Raw genomic sequence first — 16,705 nt, 5'->3', positions numbered from 1 at the left:
GACGGCGACCTACTAGACGTCTTCAGGAACGAAGTTCGGATCCTCCTCTGTAAAAACTAGGCAAGAGTGAGTACATACATACTCAACAAGTCCAACCACACCCACGGAGGGGAATAATAAAGATCATGCATAGGATATATCAAGGATAAGGCTAGGGTTCATTTGTGATAAAGCGAGATTTTACACATGCAAGGGTTCATTTAATAAAAGAGTTCTCTCAAAATATTTCTGTAGTGATCGAATAATAAGTGGGTTTGATCCTACACAAAGGATCCAAGTTTTAATGCTACCAGACTCCACATCCACAGTAGCTCACGGCACAACACCGGACACTATCAAAACAACTCATGCCATAAAACCAAGCATCCGAAAATGTCTATTGAAGTGACCATGCCGTAACTCGTCCAATACCGTGGACACGGCTATTCGAATAGATTTTACACTCTGCAGAGGTTGTACACTTTACCCACAAGTAGGGTACCGCACTACGAACACCTTAGTGTCGCTGCGGATCCTAACAAAGCCATTACCCACCTTAGCTGAATCTAACTAGCCAACACAGAAGCAACCATGGGGTTAATGACCTATCAACAAAGTCATAACCGGGACATAACTCACACAGATCATATTCCTTCTCCATGATCTTCCATTGCTCACCAGCTCTCCTTTTGGTTAGCAGAACAACTAGTGGGGTTTATGCTAAGCTGTTGCCCACACAATGGTCGAGTGGTTGTATGATAAGTGGGTCAGGCAAGATGACACCTCAGTTCATCCTTACATTGACAAGACGGACATCTCCCAACCATGCTCAACCACAAAGGTACAAGCTCACCAGTGGCATTTCATAGTGGAAACACCGTCCATCTCGTCAAGTTATATCTTTCTTTTATTTTCCCAAAATCCCGTTTTATCTTTTAAAACACTCACACCTTTATTTTCGATAAAGCGCGTTGTGGTCATGGTTAAAATAAAATAAAGAGAAAAAAAGGTTCTAAGCATCTCTAGCTGTAGTTAACGTCCAACAGAGCAAATCCTATATAGACATTAACCTAGGTTATCATGGAATAGTCATATCAATCAAGGGGTGGCTATCCAACCATGTCTTGCAATAAAACAATGTATTTTATAAAACAAGCCAATAGGTTGTGTTTATAAAACTGGGATAAATATGCATCAAAGGATGGGATTGGACTTGCCGTCCGCAAAGCCTTCCGGAAGCTCCTCCTTGAGGTACGGGTCTTCGGGATCCGGCTCGTGGTCCTGCTCCTCCTCGGTCACACCGTCGGCTACGACACACAAACAATCACACAATAAAAACAAAGTTCGCCGACGAGCTAAAAAAAAGAGAGAGAAATAGAGAGCTTCGATAAAAGAATAGAGAAGACTATTATATTTGTCGGATGTGGATCTTGAGACTTGGAGAAAATATTTGATGCGTGGTGGAGTTTGGAATCGATTCGGAACAAGATGTCGCATGAACTAATGAGTTAAAGGTCATTTAGGGAGTAGTTTAAAAGGATGAGGACCTATTTGTAATGAAATAAAGAGATAGAAAGAGCTCTGGTTAAATATTTGGGAGAGGGAGGTGGAGGGTTGCGGACTGCATAAGGAGGAAAAGTGGAGGGGGTTATGCACAAGTCTGCCTTTCTTCTTCCTCGAGGTAGAATAGGAGGGGGAGGGGAACGATAGAATTGGGGGGGGGGGGGCAGGCCATGGGCGTCGGTCCCCTGGTGCATGGCAACGCCCGGGGAGGAGGGGAAAACAGAGAGGAGGCTGAGGGGGTCTGATTCCGGCCATCACCTCGTGCGGAGACGGTCTACGGAGGGCTATCCAACGGGATGGGTGGCGGCTGGCAATGGTGAGCGGCGGTGGCGAGCTGCAACGTGAGGTAGAGGAGGGGAGGTGCTGGGGCGGGGTGGGCGTAGTGAGGGGCAGCTTGGGGTCTGATTTACAGGCCGAGAGGAAGAGGGGAGATGGCCGGCATGGGAGGGTCACGGGCAGTACAGGAACCTCACCATTAATGGCGGCCGGGATGCTCGGGGACAAGGCGCAAGCTGCGAGGGCAAGGGGACGGGACGGAGACGGGCCGGCACAGCAGCAGGCCGCACGCCGGCTTGGCGTGCATGGGCAGCAAGCACGCAGCGGCACAGCGAGTAGCAGCGGCCGCGACGGCCGTGGCGTGATGCGAGCATGCGTGCACAACCAGCAACGGGGGCAATGGCGGGTCGTGCGCTGGCCCACGCGTGCGCGCAAGGAGCGGGCTACAGCTCGAGCAGGCAGCAGGCAGCATAGGGGAGAAAAAGAAAGAGGAAGCCAGCAACAGGCTACAGCTCGAGCAGGCAGCACCGACGATCGCGGCCGGGCAGGCGCACGCGGCCGACCGCGACACGATGGTGATGCAACGGGACGGCGGGGCTAGTGGAAAAGGAAAAGGGACGGGCGGCTCCGCGGAAAAAGAGGAAGAGACTGCGCGATGTCAGAACGGCGGAAAATCGGGAGGTGGGCTTCGGGAGCTCAAGCGGCGGAAAGGTTTAAAAGATTTTTAAGCGAGTGATTGTTAGTGCAATTTAAATAAGATAAAAACGCAGGCGTTACACTTAGGCCTCTTAAGACGTGCTTCGGGGTACCCGTGGTATTTAACCCCGTCATATATGTTAAATTTCCTAAAGTTTGAGGGTACACGGGTATGCCCGCGGGCATAGGGTATCCGCGGATAGCGGGTACGATATGATTTTCTACCCATGGCAGGTAGCAGGCGCGGATGCAGGTATGAATTTTTACTCGCGGATTCGAGTATACAAAGTTTATATCCGCGCGGATTTTATCTGTTGCCATCTTTAATGTATCCATTTTCTCTGAGATTTTTTCTATTTTTGGGTAACTTGGAAAAAATCATTTCTTGCCATGTAGGTTCTCTCCAATGGTCAATAAGAAAACTCTAGCTTTCACTGCTGCTGCCGTTACCATCAAAGAAATAGATCCTTATTACAAATAATTATCTCGCACGGTAGAAGAAACTCTATCGTCTTTTACAGGATAAATAAAAAAAACTGTTACAAAAAGCCATCCAGTATGAGCATTTTTATAGTTAAACAATGCACACCGGTTTAGAGCATGTTAGATAAATAGGTATTTTCCGATACATTTTAATTCCAAAATTATACGTACAATTTATTAATAATTTCATGACTATGATGAGTGAAACAAGATATGTGCACTTGTTTAAATTTAACATAAATTTAATCAAATAAAGGAGTATCAGACTATACCCTGAGATGAGTCTAGTGCTGGAGGCACCGAATGCACCGATATCGACTGGAGCAGATATGCTCGACTGGCCTGCTTGAAGTAGTCGAACGAACTCGATGCAGTGCAGGTTTCGAGTTGTTTGAAGTAGTGGATCGAAGAGCCGAGTGGTCGTAGAGTTGAGGAAGTAGTCACACAGTTGTTGAAGTAGTCGTACAAGTTGTTTGAAGTAGTTGATCGAAGAGTTGTTGAAGTAGTCGTACGAGTTGTTTGAAGTAGTCGATCGTACTTTAGAAAGTAGTCTATCGTACTACAGAAAGTAGTCGATCGAGGCACCGAGTGATTGCGTTGTTGAAAAAGTAGTCGTACGAGTTGTTGAAGTACGGGCGGCGAAGTCGGCGGACAGAGTCGGTGCGCAGGGACTAATGGTGATGGTATGCCGGTGAAGACGTCACGATTCTGGGCGAGCAGTCACGTGAAGACGTCCCCAAAAATCTAATTGCCCCGCTATCCCGTGCAGGACCTTCAGCGGGCAATTGTTCCGGAGGCACCTGCTTTCGCCGGAGATGTGCGCACAGCACCGTCGATGGGAATGCAGGAAAGCAGCAGAGGGAGGAAGAGAGTTGTGTTCCTGTGCTTGAAAGGGAAGAAGACACCGGGTGATATACATGAGAGTCTAGGGACGAGAGGATGCACTTGGACATCATCAATGCCATCAAACACAGTGATAGCGATTAACTCGCGCAGAATCAATCACAATAATAAATGTTGTGAATGAATCGCGGTCATAATGTCCATTGCTTGGTTCAAAACATCCGCCCCACACTATAGCACTTCACGGTTGAAATCATCTTCCTCTTTCGTTATGAAATTAACAATAACTCCCTAGCATTTAATGGTGAGCTTTTAATTCTTTAATTGCAAATATTAGGCCAAAGGATCACATGTTCCAAGAGAGCATGCGTGGCAAATTCAACGATGACAAAGTATCTAAAGTAGCATAGCAATCTGGCTACCGATCGTCATCTCTGATCGAGATATCTGCAGTTCATAGCGATTAATAGAACTTTCCCTTTTGGAAACAGTGGTGTCGATATCCACCAATTGCATATTGGCACGCCTTTCTTGCCCAACCATTATATATCGTGCAGGTAGTAGTACTAGCCATGGTTTCGTGAGTACGACGGCCAAATTGAAACGTACGGATGATAGTATAATGGTTATTCATGCATTTTATTTACATGGAAAAAACCTATCGAAACCTGCAGATACGCGACCTGCATCGGCCGGGCTGATCGAAGACCGCTGATACATGTCCTTCTTATTCTATCTCCAAATGTCAACGCACCTTTAAGTAACCATCGTACTACGTCTTAGCAGCATTATTGAAAATTTGAAATAATAACCCATAGAGAACGAGGGTGGCACAACCACAAAGACTACCACCTCATCTAATTAACTAGCTTCTAGAAGCTAAGGTCAATGCTGCCTGGGGGCACACATCGATCCGGACGATACGGGCCTGCCGTTACAAAAACGAAATGCGTCAGTCTGTAGCCTGGGTTTCCTGTCATCGTTTTGTTTTCTTTTTTGAAAAATTAACTCGCGGATCGATCGATCGGACGCCCAAGAACAGTGCTGAAAATCTGCTGGGAGCACCATCCATGTTTGTCAGACGACAGAGCTGCCAACATATTTACTACTACACTAGCACGGTGAGTTTTAGAGAAAGTCCGATTTACACCCGTGAACTATCACAAAAGTCTGATTTTCAACTTTCAACTACAAAACCGGATAACATAGATCATCCAACTGTCGAAACCGGGCAAATTTGGCCAAATGGGTGATTTTGAAGGTGGTTTTCTATTTTATGAAAATTAAAATATTTAAATTTAAACTAAAAAATTTATAAGTAATTTATTTTAAATCAAAAATATAAAATAGGTATTAAAAGTTTTCTAAGAATGTAACATATCTATTGGCACTATCCTTGTCAGTTATTCAGATTCAATTTTTTCGTGTTCATAGTATTTGGTTGCTTGTAATTATACCTATTATTTTTTAATAACTAAAATTTAATTCGAGCAATAATAAATATGTTACATTTTTAGAAAAATTTTGGTACTATTTTCATATTTTTCTGATTTAAAATGAATTAGTTTTAATTTCTAGGTCTAATTAGAATTCCGATCACTGATTGATGGACCAAGAAATCATGATTTACTTTAAATATAAGTAGAAATAGAGATAGAGATAGAGATAGAGAAAGATAAAGATATATGGGATAACAAACAAAGTAACAAACCGACAGGCCGCATCTCGTCGATCGTCATGCCCACGCTGGCAGCGGATGATAGACTCTTCTGACTTGGAGCCCAAGCACGCACAAGTCGTGACTCGATCGTGAGGCCCCTTTTATATGCCATGCGCACCCGGCGTCAAGCGTACCGCCGCCCCGGCCGCGCGCGCGCCCTAGATGGGAGCTCGTCAAGCAGCAGCCTCCATCAGCAAGCAAATAACATAGCCCCCACTAACAAGTCGCGAATCAAGACTGCATGCATCGCTCATCTCTCTCGCCTCTCGGGATCCAAGAAACTTAGTTAATTCTCATCGATCAGCTCGTTCCTTCGTCGTTGACCACCACCATGGTAGGGAGGAGGGGGGAGGGGGCTGAAGATCGTAGCAGCCGGGTGGGGAACGACGACGCCGCCGGTGGCGATGGAGGAGGAGGAATAGGGGCGGGAGCTGGCCCTACGAAGCCGCCGGTGGCGGCGGCGCCCGTGACGGCGGGGCGCGTGCCGCTGCACCGGCTCTTCGCGTTCGCGGACCGGACGGACGCCCTGCTCATGGCCGTGGGCGCCCTCGCCGCGGTGGCCAACGGGATGGCGCAGCCGCTCATGACCTTCATCTTCGGCGACGTCATCGACGCCTTCGGCTCCGCCGAGTCCTCCAACCACGTGCTCCACAGGGTCGTCAAGGTGCCACAGATCGAGTCCTCCAAACCTTCATATTGCTTCATTTAGTTTTCCTTTCTTTCCTTTATTTACCTCTATTATATCTATAAGAAAAGGTCAGCTTCTTTTAGAGTTGTGTAAAACAGCGATTCATTTAGCTTCAAATTAGTCAGGTACACATGGCAATACATACGTTGATTGAAAGAACTATTCTTGTCTTTTTAGGGGGGGGGGGAACTATTCTTGTTTTTCACTCCCTCTATTTTTAGATATATAATGTCTAGAATACATAAACTTTTAGTTTATTTTTGAATTAATTATTTATCTTAAAATATTTATATATTTAAAAACATGGGGTACAAAATAAAGCTATCGTTGCCATAACCCGCGGGCCGCCGCAAACCAGCCCACGAATATATTCCAGCTCTTCAATCGACCTGCTCCTCCATCCATCCTCAGTTCCTCACTTCAGCACCAGTGGGCCATCGCCAGTAGAAAAATTGCATGAATCATGATGCAAGCAAGCTGCCTTTTGTTTTAGCATAGGCTGACACAGCTCGGATTTGTTTACTGTGTGCCTTCAAACTAAATCATGAGCGGCAAGTAAAGCTATGGGTTAGTTTGACTCGTTCGTTTGTGGTGTTTGGCGCATATAAGTATATTATAACTTTAAAGAGAGAATAATCCAGAATGGGAGGGGCAGCTGGACTGTTACATCACCACTCGCATCTTTGCATACTCTTTCCGTTTTAAATATATGAAATGAACTAATTAGTTAATCCGTTTTAAATAAATATAGTATATTAGATGTGAAGAAAGTCAAAATAGGAGTTGAAATTAAGACGCTCCTTATTGGACCTAAATACCGCACATGAATTTTAGATAAACCGCAATAGTTCATGCGCATCAATATGTCATGCTTATTTAGTTATTTATGGAACTATTTTATAACAAGAATATGAATATCATATAGTTTTAGATTATTTTAGTGGTTGTTTACTTATAATATAAATTAAAAAGCTCAAAATACCAATTGTAAGAGCGGTCTTGATGGGGGTGTTATGAGAGTTTCGTGCTATTAAATTCAATAAAACATTAGCACTTTCGCTAACTTGGCAAGTTATTATGAGGAGAGAGAATGGAAGAGTTCCATCCTCATGAAATCTAGTGGGCTTGGTTACCAAATCCCATGAAATATAATGAAACATGCACTAAGGATGTTATCATTTCATGAAAAGATACATACATTTGATTACAACATGTAATGATTAAATGCTGCAACATGTCTACGAAACAGTGTCATAAAATGGTGCACCGAGAAAGACCAGTTTTATTTCATAGCAAAGCTGACGTGACAGTTTTGGTAACAGAGCAATAGAACTGGGTACTGAGACTGGCCTAATAGAATTCATTTGGCCCACTTCTTCTGTAACCACCTCGCGCTTTATTTAGTATAACCCAAAAACTACATGGAGAGGCCTCTCAATTTTAGGGTAAATTGAGAGGGCTCTTGTTACTTCTAGGAGCATACATGAGGAAACAACTCCACTATAAGAAGAAAGTAACAAAGGGGAGGAAAAAAAGAGTTCCGGCGATGGCGGCGCTCCGACAAGTTAGGGTTCGGGCTTCGGGTTATCTATATGCTTCCTGGGTCTAAGAGAGCTCTGGGAGGTGGGAGGTAGGCGGCGAGGTGAGGCGGTGACAACGCCGCCAGTGGAGGCTGCGGAAGACAACCAATGGGCGGTGTCGGGACGGAAGCATACGCCGAAGACGAAGAAGATGACGATGATGATGGTAGCAGCGTGGTTTCTCTAGATCTAGACGGAGGGGATAGGGAGGGAAGGGGAGGGGAGGGGTGGGATGGGGTGGGGTGGGTGGAGAGCGGTCCTCGCGCGGTGTTCGAGGTGGCACTCCGATGCCGCACAAGGCAGGCGATGGGTCAGAGGTGGGGTTAGGAGCGAGCAGTGGCCGGATGGCTTGGAGGAGGGGGTGGGGAGTGGAGGGAAGGGAAGGGAAGGGAAGGGGTGGAAGGAGGGCTGTCCTCACCGACATTGACACTAGCGAGGCGGATGGTGGGGTGTGCGGACAGAGGCAGCGTAGAGCATATACACAGTAAAGATAGGAGTATAATGGATAATTTTTTTATTATGAATAGGAATAGGAGATTCCCTCTGCCTAGATATATCCGTAGGAGATAGTGCCTCCCAGGACAAGAGTTCTTCCAAAATATATCCCGTAATGTAGCCTCCTGGCAGAAGAGTAGGCCCATAGGGTATTTTGGCCCGACCAAATGCTCAAGACTACTTCTCTGTCCTCTGTTTTGCTCTGCTTCCTGAGGAACATGGCTTTGCCCTTGCCGCCAGCTCGTCGCCGCCGCGAAGGCGATGAGGAGTCTGCGAATATGCAGCGGCAGCCTCCTTGTGCGGCAGGATGATTTGATCCGTCGATTGCTGCAATATGGTAATACCCAAATCAACATCCACAATCAGATCTCCTAGGAAGTCTGTTCGTCTTTTTGTTTGTCAAATTTGCAATCTTCCGCGATAATGATTTCTTTTAGAAAATAAGTTCGACTTGCACATGTAGATAGGACTTTTTCGCGCGTTTGACATGAAATAATTTCGTAGTATGTTAGGGCCTGGGCATTTAGACTGTAGAAACGTTGTTCTGTTGAGCAATCATGGATTTAAGTATGCTTTGATAGGAATTTTCACCCCTACAGACTACAATGCCACAATCAGAATAATCCTGTAGAAATATTTTTAGTATTTTCTTGGCGGCAACTAAGATGTGTTTGCTTTTTTTTACTCTATTCAAATTCCTGTTCTATTCTTTCTCTTTGATATATGTTCCGTTTCTTATTTCCAGGTGATCATGAACTTTGTCTACCTTGCCATCGGATCAGGGCTTGCTTCAACACTTCGTAAGTGGAATTCCTATTCAAAATTAATATATCATATCCATTTGTGGACACAAATTTTATTTACTGCTAACTAATAGAAAAGGAGTACTTCTACATTATACCCAAGTACTGTTATTTAGAATTTCTTTTTAAGGAATGTTATTACTAGAAAGAAACCTACTTCCATTTAATAATTTAGTATTTGTACTAGAGGTATCTTGTTGGACAATAACTGGAGAAAGGCAGGCAGCACGAATCAGAGCCTTGTACCTCGAGGCAATTCTGAGACAGGATATCACATTTTTTGACATGGAGATGAGCACTGGGCAAGTCATTGAGAGGATGGCGGGAGACACATTCCTCATTCAAGATGCCATTGGAGAAAAGGTACGCTGTTTTGAGATGATAAGAAGTGAAAGGCTAACAGAAAGACCATTACTAAGCTGTTAGATAACATGGCTATCTACGATCATTATACTAGAGCTTGTGGAAAAGCCTATATCTTTAAGTCCATTGTTTGATGGTATAGATCTCTATGAATAATGTAGCAAAGCTTTTGTATTTTTTTCACATAAAAGCTGATTATACAACGATTCTACATACACTTGTGCACCTACCTTTCACCAGTACAAAAACTGAAAACTTCTTCCTAGAAATGATCAACTAGTAAGAAATAGGAACATATTGTTCTTATTTTGTATTTAGAAAGAAAGTTTACTTTATTTTTTGTGCATGGCGTGCAGGGTTTGGGTTAACTACTCAAGTTATTTTTCAGATAACAATATGAATTTGTTACAAAAAATAAAATGAGTTTTGATTCAACTCTTCTCTAAAAAGCAGTGTACCTAATAGTTATGCATGGATACACAAAAAAGTTGACAAGCTGCACATGCCTCCAAATTGAGAAATACTGACTTCATACTAATCATTATTTAATAGTAAAAATTCACTTTATTGTGATACTTTCAAAAAGTAATTAGATAGAGTTGCCAAAGCCAAAGCGGAGACTGGTTTTAGACAGACAATATTGATGGCATGAACTTGCTATGCAACGTTTCGAGGTGTTGTATTTAGTATTCGTACAGAAAAATAAATATGTACTTGTTTTGTGTGTGAGCATCTGATAAAATATAGGCAGTGCTTCATTGTTAATTCTTTGTAGTGTTTCGGCACATGCTCTATTTAGGTTGGAAAGTCCATACAACTCCTTTCTACTTTTATTGGTGGCTTCATTATTGCATTCGTGAGAGGATGGCTCTTAGCCCTTGTTATGCTCTCAAGCATTCCTCCGATCGCAATTGCTGGTGCGATTGTATCAAAGCTTATGACAAGACTCTCCACCCGCATGCAAGCAAAATACGGTGATGCTGGCAATGTTGTTGAACAAACACTTGGAGCCATTCGAACGGTTAGTGCTACTAGGCACATGTTTATGGTTAGTCATCCTTGGGTCTGTCGCTACTAAAGTCCTGATGTTCTTTCTACCTGGTTTATCTTCTTATGCTTTGAAGGTTGTTTCATTCAATGGTGAGAAGCAGGCTATAACAACGTATAACAAGTTCATAAGAAAAGCATATGAATCTGCTCTACAAGAAGGTGCTGTAAATGGACTTGGATTGGGTTCTGTAATGGCAATCTTATTTTGCAGTTATGGTTTGGCAGTTTGGTACGGATCTAGATTGATAGTTGAGCGAGGATACAATGGTGGCATGATTATTTCTGTCATAATGGCTGTCATGATCGGTGCAATGTAAGTTTCAAAAGTTAATTATGATCCACTGAAAAATCCTTTTTCTGAAAAACTCACTGAAGAATTCATAAATGAGCAATGACGATGATGATAAATGAGCCATGTTTCTGCGTGGATGTGCCTAACACCTTCAATGTGTTAAAACGCAAAGTATAGTGTTTGCACTTCAGAGGACAACATTATAACTTCTAATATCAAAAAGACTTCCCAGCAGATTTAGAATAAGTTCTTTTCATCTCTGTTCTTTGGACCATGGGCTTTCTAATTTCAGTTTCATACTTCTCTTCTGCAGGTCCTTAGGTCAGGCAACCCCATCAGTGACCGCTTTTGCAGAAGGTCAAGGGGCAGCATATAGAATGTTCAAGATAATTGAACGGAAACCAGATATCGATATATATGATACCACAGGTATTATATTGGATGACATAAAGGGTGATGTTGAACTGAAGGATGTGTACTTCAGCTATCCTACAAGATCTGAACATTTAGTATTTGATGGATTCTCATTGCGCATACCAAGTGGTACAACTATGGCCCTAGTTGGAGAGAGCGGCAGTGGGAAGTCAACAGTGATCAGTTTGGTGGAGAGGTTCTATGATCCACAGGCTGGAGAAGTTTTGATTGATGGTGTTGACATCAGAAGAATGAAGCTTGGATGGATAAGAGGAAAAATTAGTCTTGTCAGCCAAGAACCAGTGTTGTTCTCAACTACAATCAGGGAAAACATTGCTTATGGGATGGAAAATCTAACACTTGATGAGATCAAGAGAGCAATCGAGCTTGCAAACGCTGCTAAATTCATTGATAAGCTGCCAAATGTACACATAAAAACTAACGCAGCCCTATTTAACTTACTTGCTAACTTTCTTCCATACAATGATTAAGCAGTAATTTTGTGAAACATTACAGGGTCTTGACACAATGGTTGGGGAACGTGGAACTCAACTGTCTGGAGGGCAGAAACAAAGAATAGCAATTGCTAGAGCAATTGTAAAGAACCCTAGGATCTTACTACTTGATGAAGCAACCAGCGCACTGGATTTGGAATCTGAGAGGGTAGTTCAAGAAGCATTGAATAGGATAATGTTAGAAAGGACTACAATTATCGTTGCTCATCGCCTAAGCACAGTGAAGAATGCTGATGTGATATCCGTCCTACAACATGGGAAGATGGTGGAACAAGGTATACCATGTGAAAGTGGGAGACTAAATAAAAGCCTAGAAATGGATATATTTTCCTATAACCTCTAGAAGATTTATCATTCATATGTTGTCCCCATGTGCTGTGCTGTAAGATTTTAGGTCCCATGGTACCATATTTATGCCACATAAAACTATAAATATACACAAGTCACGTCATATTTTTGCAGCCTACTATTGTCAGCACAGTTCATCTAGATAAATTGAAGTTTCCTATAAGGTACCAAATGGAATATGTTCTGAGAACTAATGGACAAATACCTGACATTCTTTTTTGCTCAGCATATCTGCAAGCTAAGGTATATAACATGTTGCTTGTGTGAATTCTGAACAGGTTCACATGTAGAACTGATGAAGGTACCTGAAGGTGCTTACTCTCAGCTGGTACATCTGCAAGACACTCGGCAAGCGGAAGAATCTTCTAATGTCGACCCTGATATGATAGTAACAAATGGTTTTGGCTCAAGATCTATTAGTAACAAACCAAGAAGCCAAAGTATCTCCAGGAGATCAACTAGTAAAGGCTCTTCCTCTTTTGGGCATAGTGGTAGGCACTCTTTCCCTGCTCCACTTGGCCTACCTGATCCAATGGAATTCACTGAAGCTCCTGATATAGAGGAGACTAGAGACAAAATGGCCAGTACTCCAAAGAAAGCTCCAATTGGTAGACTCTTCTATCTGAACAAACCAGAAGCTTTTGTGCTTGCACTTGGTTCCATAACTGCTGCGATGCATGGAGTCATTTTTCCAATATATGGAACATTGATTTCAACGGCGATAAAAGTGTTTTATGAGCCACCAGCAGAACTACGGAAGGATTCCAGGTTCTGGGCAAGCATGTTTGTTGTGCTAGGTGCTTGTGCCTTTATTCTGATTCCAATAGAATACTTCCTGTTTGGATTAGCTGGTGGGAAGCTTGTGGAACGCGTACGGTCACTGACATTTCAGAGTGTGATGCGTCAAGAGATCAACTGGTTTGATAAACCTGAACACTCGAGGTATGTGTTCAATCTTTCAAAACAAAATGCTTTCCTGTTATTCTAAGAAACATTCATCCAGTTTGTCTTTTTCAAAATTTTCCAAGTATGAAATCATAGTTGTTTCTCTAACTAGAACTTTGACATATATCCTTAATCCTGCAAATGCATAAATCTTATAACCCATCTTCCTATTTTAAAATTCTTAACACTACAAAATTCATAAATTGTGATGACCTGACAGTAAACGGTAATATTATTGTCTTACCACTATTGTGGTGCCAAATATTCTTGTACGTGCTTTTGGCGAACAGATTGTATGCTAGTTAGCACTAATACCCATCAACTTTACTCATACCGCAAGTTTCATTTTTGCTTCAGTGGATCGATTGGTGCAAGACTATCCACTGATGCTCTGAATGTTAAGCGACTTGTTGGGGACAATTTAGCACTGAATGTCCAGACTCTTTCAACTGTCATATCAGGCTTCACAATAGCAATGGTGGCAAACTGGAAGTTGGCACTGATTATCACTGTGGTGGTTCCTTTAGTTGGTTTCCAAGGCTATGCTCAAGTGAAGTTCCTGAAAGGTCTCAATAAAAATGCAAAGGTACATACAATGCATTAATCATAAGTGTTGTTCCTACAAGCATTTATGCTATGGCAAATATTTTATGTCTAATTCTTGGTGGGATGCAGTTGAAGTATGAAGAAGCAAGTCAAGTAGCAACTGATGCAGTCGGTGGCATCAGAACTGTGGCGGCATTTTCTGCCGAGAAGAAGGTGATGGAGACCTATGAGAAGAAATGTGAATCTCCAATAAAGCAAGGAATAAGGGAAGGTGTCGTTGGTGGCTTGGGGTTTGGGTTCTCATTCCTTGCCTTCTACTTTACATATGCTCTCTGCTTCTATGTTGGTGCCAAGTTTGTTCAGCAAGGAACAGCCACATTTCCTGAAGTGTTTAGGGTGAGATCAAACTTTTATCTATTCTGCATAGGATTTGTCGTTTCACATGTTGTGGTTAACTGATCAAGTAGCTTTCAGGTCTTTTTCGTATTAGTTTTAGCAACAAGTGGAATCTCACGAACAAGTGCAGTTGGTGCAGACAGCACCAAGGCTAATGATGCGGCTGCATCTGTCTTCGAAATTCTTGATCGTAAATCCAAGATCAATTACGGCAGCGAGGAAGGTGTGATCATCACAAGTGTGAGGGGTGACATTGATTTCCAGAATGTGTGCTTCAAGTATCCCTCACGACCAAATGTTCATATTTTCAAGGATCTATCATTGAGCATTCCGTCTGGAAAGGTCAAATTCGATCAGAAAAAAGCAGTAATTTACACATTTGTTGCTGAACTAAATTTTAGTAACGTTATCCTTGCAGACTGTTGCACTAGTTGGGGAGAGTGGGAGTGGGAAGTCCACAGTGATCGCACTGCTAGAAAGGTTTTATGACACGGACTCCGGTAAGATCCTCTTTGACGATGTGGAACTTCAAGCCCTAAAAGTAAGCTGGCTTAGGCAGCAAGTCGGGCTAGTTGCCCAAGAGCCAGTGCTGTTCAATGACACCATCCGCGCCAACATAGCTTATGGGAAGCAAGGGGAAGCATCTGAAGAAGAGGTTGTTGCTGCTGCTGAAGCAGCCAATGCACATCAGTTCATCTCCGCCTTGCCTGACGGGTACAACACCATTGTCGGGGAAAGAGGGATCCAATTGTCAGGCGGGCAGAAGCAGCGTGTTGCCATTGCGAGGGCTGTCATAAAGGACCCCAAGGTGCTGCTGCTGGATGAGGCAACAAGCGCGCTAGACGCGGAGTCAGAGCGAGTGGTGCAGGAGGCTCTGGACCAGGTGATGGTCGGTAGAACGACCGTGGTGGTGGCACATCGTTTATCAACGATCAGAGGTGCAGACATCATAGCTGTACTGAAGAACGGGGCTGTAGCCGAGAAAGGCAGGCACGAAGAGTTGATGCGGATAAAGGGTGGAACCTACGCTTCGCTTGTTCAGCTAAGCTCTAGTTCTGCATGACCTGATGAAAGCTTGGGCATTATTCAAAACTTAGATCATCGTGCTCACATGGATTGGATAGGGATAATATGTAAAAAGGTTGGTACTCAAGGTTCTACTTGAAGTAATTCTTATTCTGTTGAGAAGCGACGGGCCTCAGCATGTACCACTCGTTTCTGTGAGCAATGTATGTGAATTGACTAGTTAGGAAAAGTTTGGATAGGGATAAATATTTTGTAAGTGTCCAAAAGCAAAAGCACCTTAGCATGTTCAGCCTTCAAGTAGAGCGGCCAGCCACCATGTCGAAACCTTTCGACCCAATGGACAAATAACAGCTCCCCATTAAGCCAACGACCATATCAAACGCTATGCAAGGCCTCCAAAGGGATGTCATTGAGAAGGACATGACATTGAAGGCGTTGCAATGGTCAGTCCATGAATATGACACAGTCACTAAGAGAATCTTACAAGATTAAAGGTGTGCCTTGACAACACCTTCATAAAGGAGTGCAATGCACAAGCCGTCTCCATGTCCGAACCGGCCGGTGAGGCCTATGCCACACCTGTCCACAGCCTGTCACCATTGCGCTCAAGCATATTATTTCTTACCACTAGTGTTGCCTTAATCTTCGCCATTGTTGTAGCCTCGTGCTAGCACCAAGCACGCTACCTTGCATCCCTAAATCTACCATGACTGTAGTCTTAGACATACTCCTTCCCTTCCATAAAATAAGTCATTCTATGATTTAAATTTTTTTCCAACAAACAAATCATTTTACCCTATTTGCTAGGTGCATGCAACAATCAAAATCAATTAGTATCAAATATGGCTAATAAATAGGAGCAATATGGCTAATAAATAGGAGCAATAAGGCCATTTTATCTCCATATAAGTTAGTCATAAACTTTCTAAAATAATTTATTTTTTAGGATAGAGGGATACAACACACCACTGCTACATGCATACTTTCCTGCCACACCTTGACCCTAGCTCTCCTACCCATTGTGCCATCGTGGCCATAGATCGCCACCACAAAGCCTGCGATGGCTTTGATATCAAACCATCGACCTCTATTATTAGGGGCATCTGCCCTACATAATCTGGATAATTTTGCTAATTCCGCCACAGAGGTGTCAAATCTAGCCACACCATCATCCCTATCATAGATAGATACAATGGGGGATTCACAATTTTTTTAGAGCTTGGACAAATATAGTAACCGATAATAAATTCGCGCAAATGCAGCAGCCACTGATATCAGAAAAGTTGATGGTACAAACCAAATTTGGTTGTATCTGATCAGTACTTCCCAAGCCCATCTCCATTTGATTTTATTTATAATTTCGTATCTTCCATGATCACCATGCCGATTCGCTATGTCAACTAAGAAAGACCACACTTCTTCAATGCTTCTTGATGAGACTTTGCGCTGTTGTGTGCCAACATGAGGCCAATGCGCAGCTACTATTGGACCGTGCTCGGCTCACGGAGTCATTGTATTTTCTTTTGCCAGGTTGAACAGGACATCCAGGTGCACTTCCGTCGGGAGCGTAAGCAGCGGCCAGGGCCCTAGGCCCAGCACATCTCTGGATAGATATCACTAGTCGACGTGAATGTGAGGAGGGAGGAGGGAGGAGACTACCACCGTTGGGAGCGGTGGTTGTATT

The 16,705-nt window shown here is 43.3% G+C and overlaps 1 protein-coding gene across 3 annotated transcripts; it reads left to right on the top strand.

Annotated features, from left to right (window-relative positions):
* Positions 1-5,708: 5,708 nt before the first annotated feature.
* LOC112891382 (ABC transporter B family member 4-like) lies at positions 5,709-15,188 on the top strand. 3 transcript variants are annotated; one of them, XR_003228542.1, is made up of 12 exons: positions 5,709-6,224; positions 9,069-9,123; positions 9,314-9,489; positions 10,289-10,510; positions 10,614-10,852; positions 11,145-11,670; positions 11,762-12,035; positions 12,387-13,050; positions 13,411-13,639; positions 13,729-13,995; positions 14,126-14,337; positions 14,414-14,819. XR_003228542.1 is itself a non-coding variant. In XM_025958224.1 (12 exons), exons 1-12 carry the CDS (start codon positions 5,892-5,894, stop codon positions 15,056-15,058), a joined length of 3,894 nt encoding a protein of 1,297 aa, XP_025814009.1. In that variant the 5' UTR covers positions 5,709-5,891; the 3' UTR covers positions 15,059-15,188. The 3 variants fall into 3 exon arrangements, 2 of the variants coding, with proteins under 2 accessions (XP_025814009.1, XP_025814011.1); XM_025958224.1 differs by having other exon boundaries at positions 14,074-14,337; positions 14,414-15,188; XM_025958226.1 differs by lacking the exons at positions 5,709-6,224; positions 9,069-9,123 and having other exon boundaries at positions 9,403-9,489; positions 10,265-10,510; positions 14,074-14,337; positions 14,414-15,188.
* The last annotated feature ends 1,517 nt before the right edge of the window (positions 15,189-16,705 follow it).

Source organism: Panicum hallii, chromosome 5 (assembly GCF_002211085.1).
Source record: "Panicum hallii strain FIL2 chromosome 5, PHallii_v3.1, whole genome shotgun sequence".
NCBI lineage: Eukaryota > Viridiplantae > Streptophyta > Magnoliopsida > Poales > Poaceae > Panicum > Panicum hallii.
The sequence above is the reverse complement of the archived record's forward strand: the minus strand, read 5'-3'. Positions and strand labels throughout refer to the sequence as shown.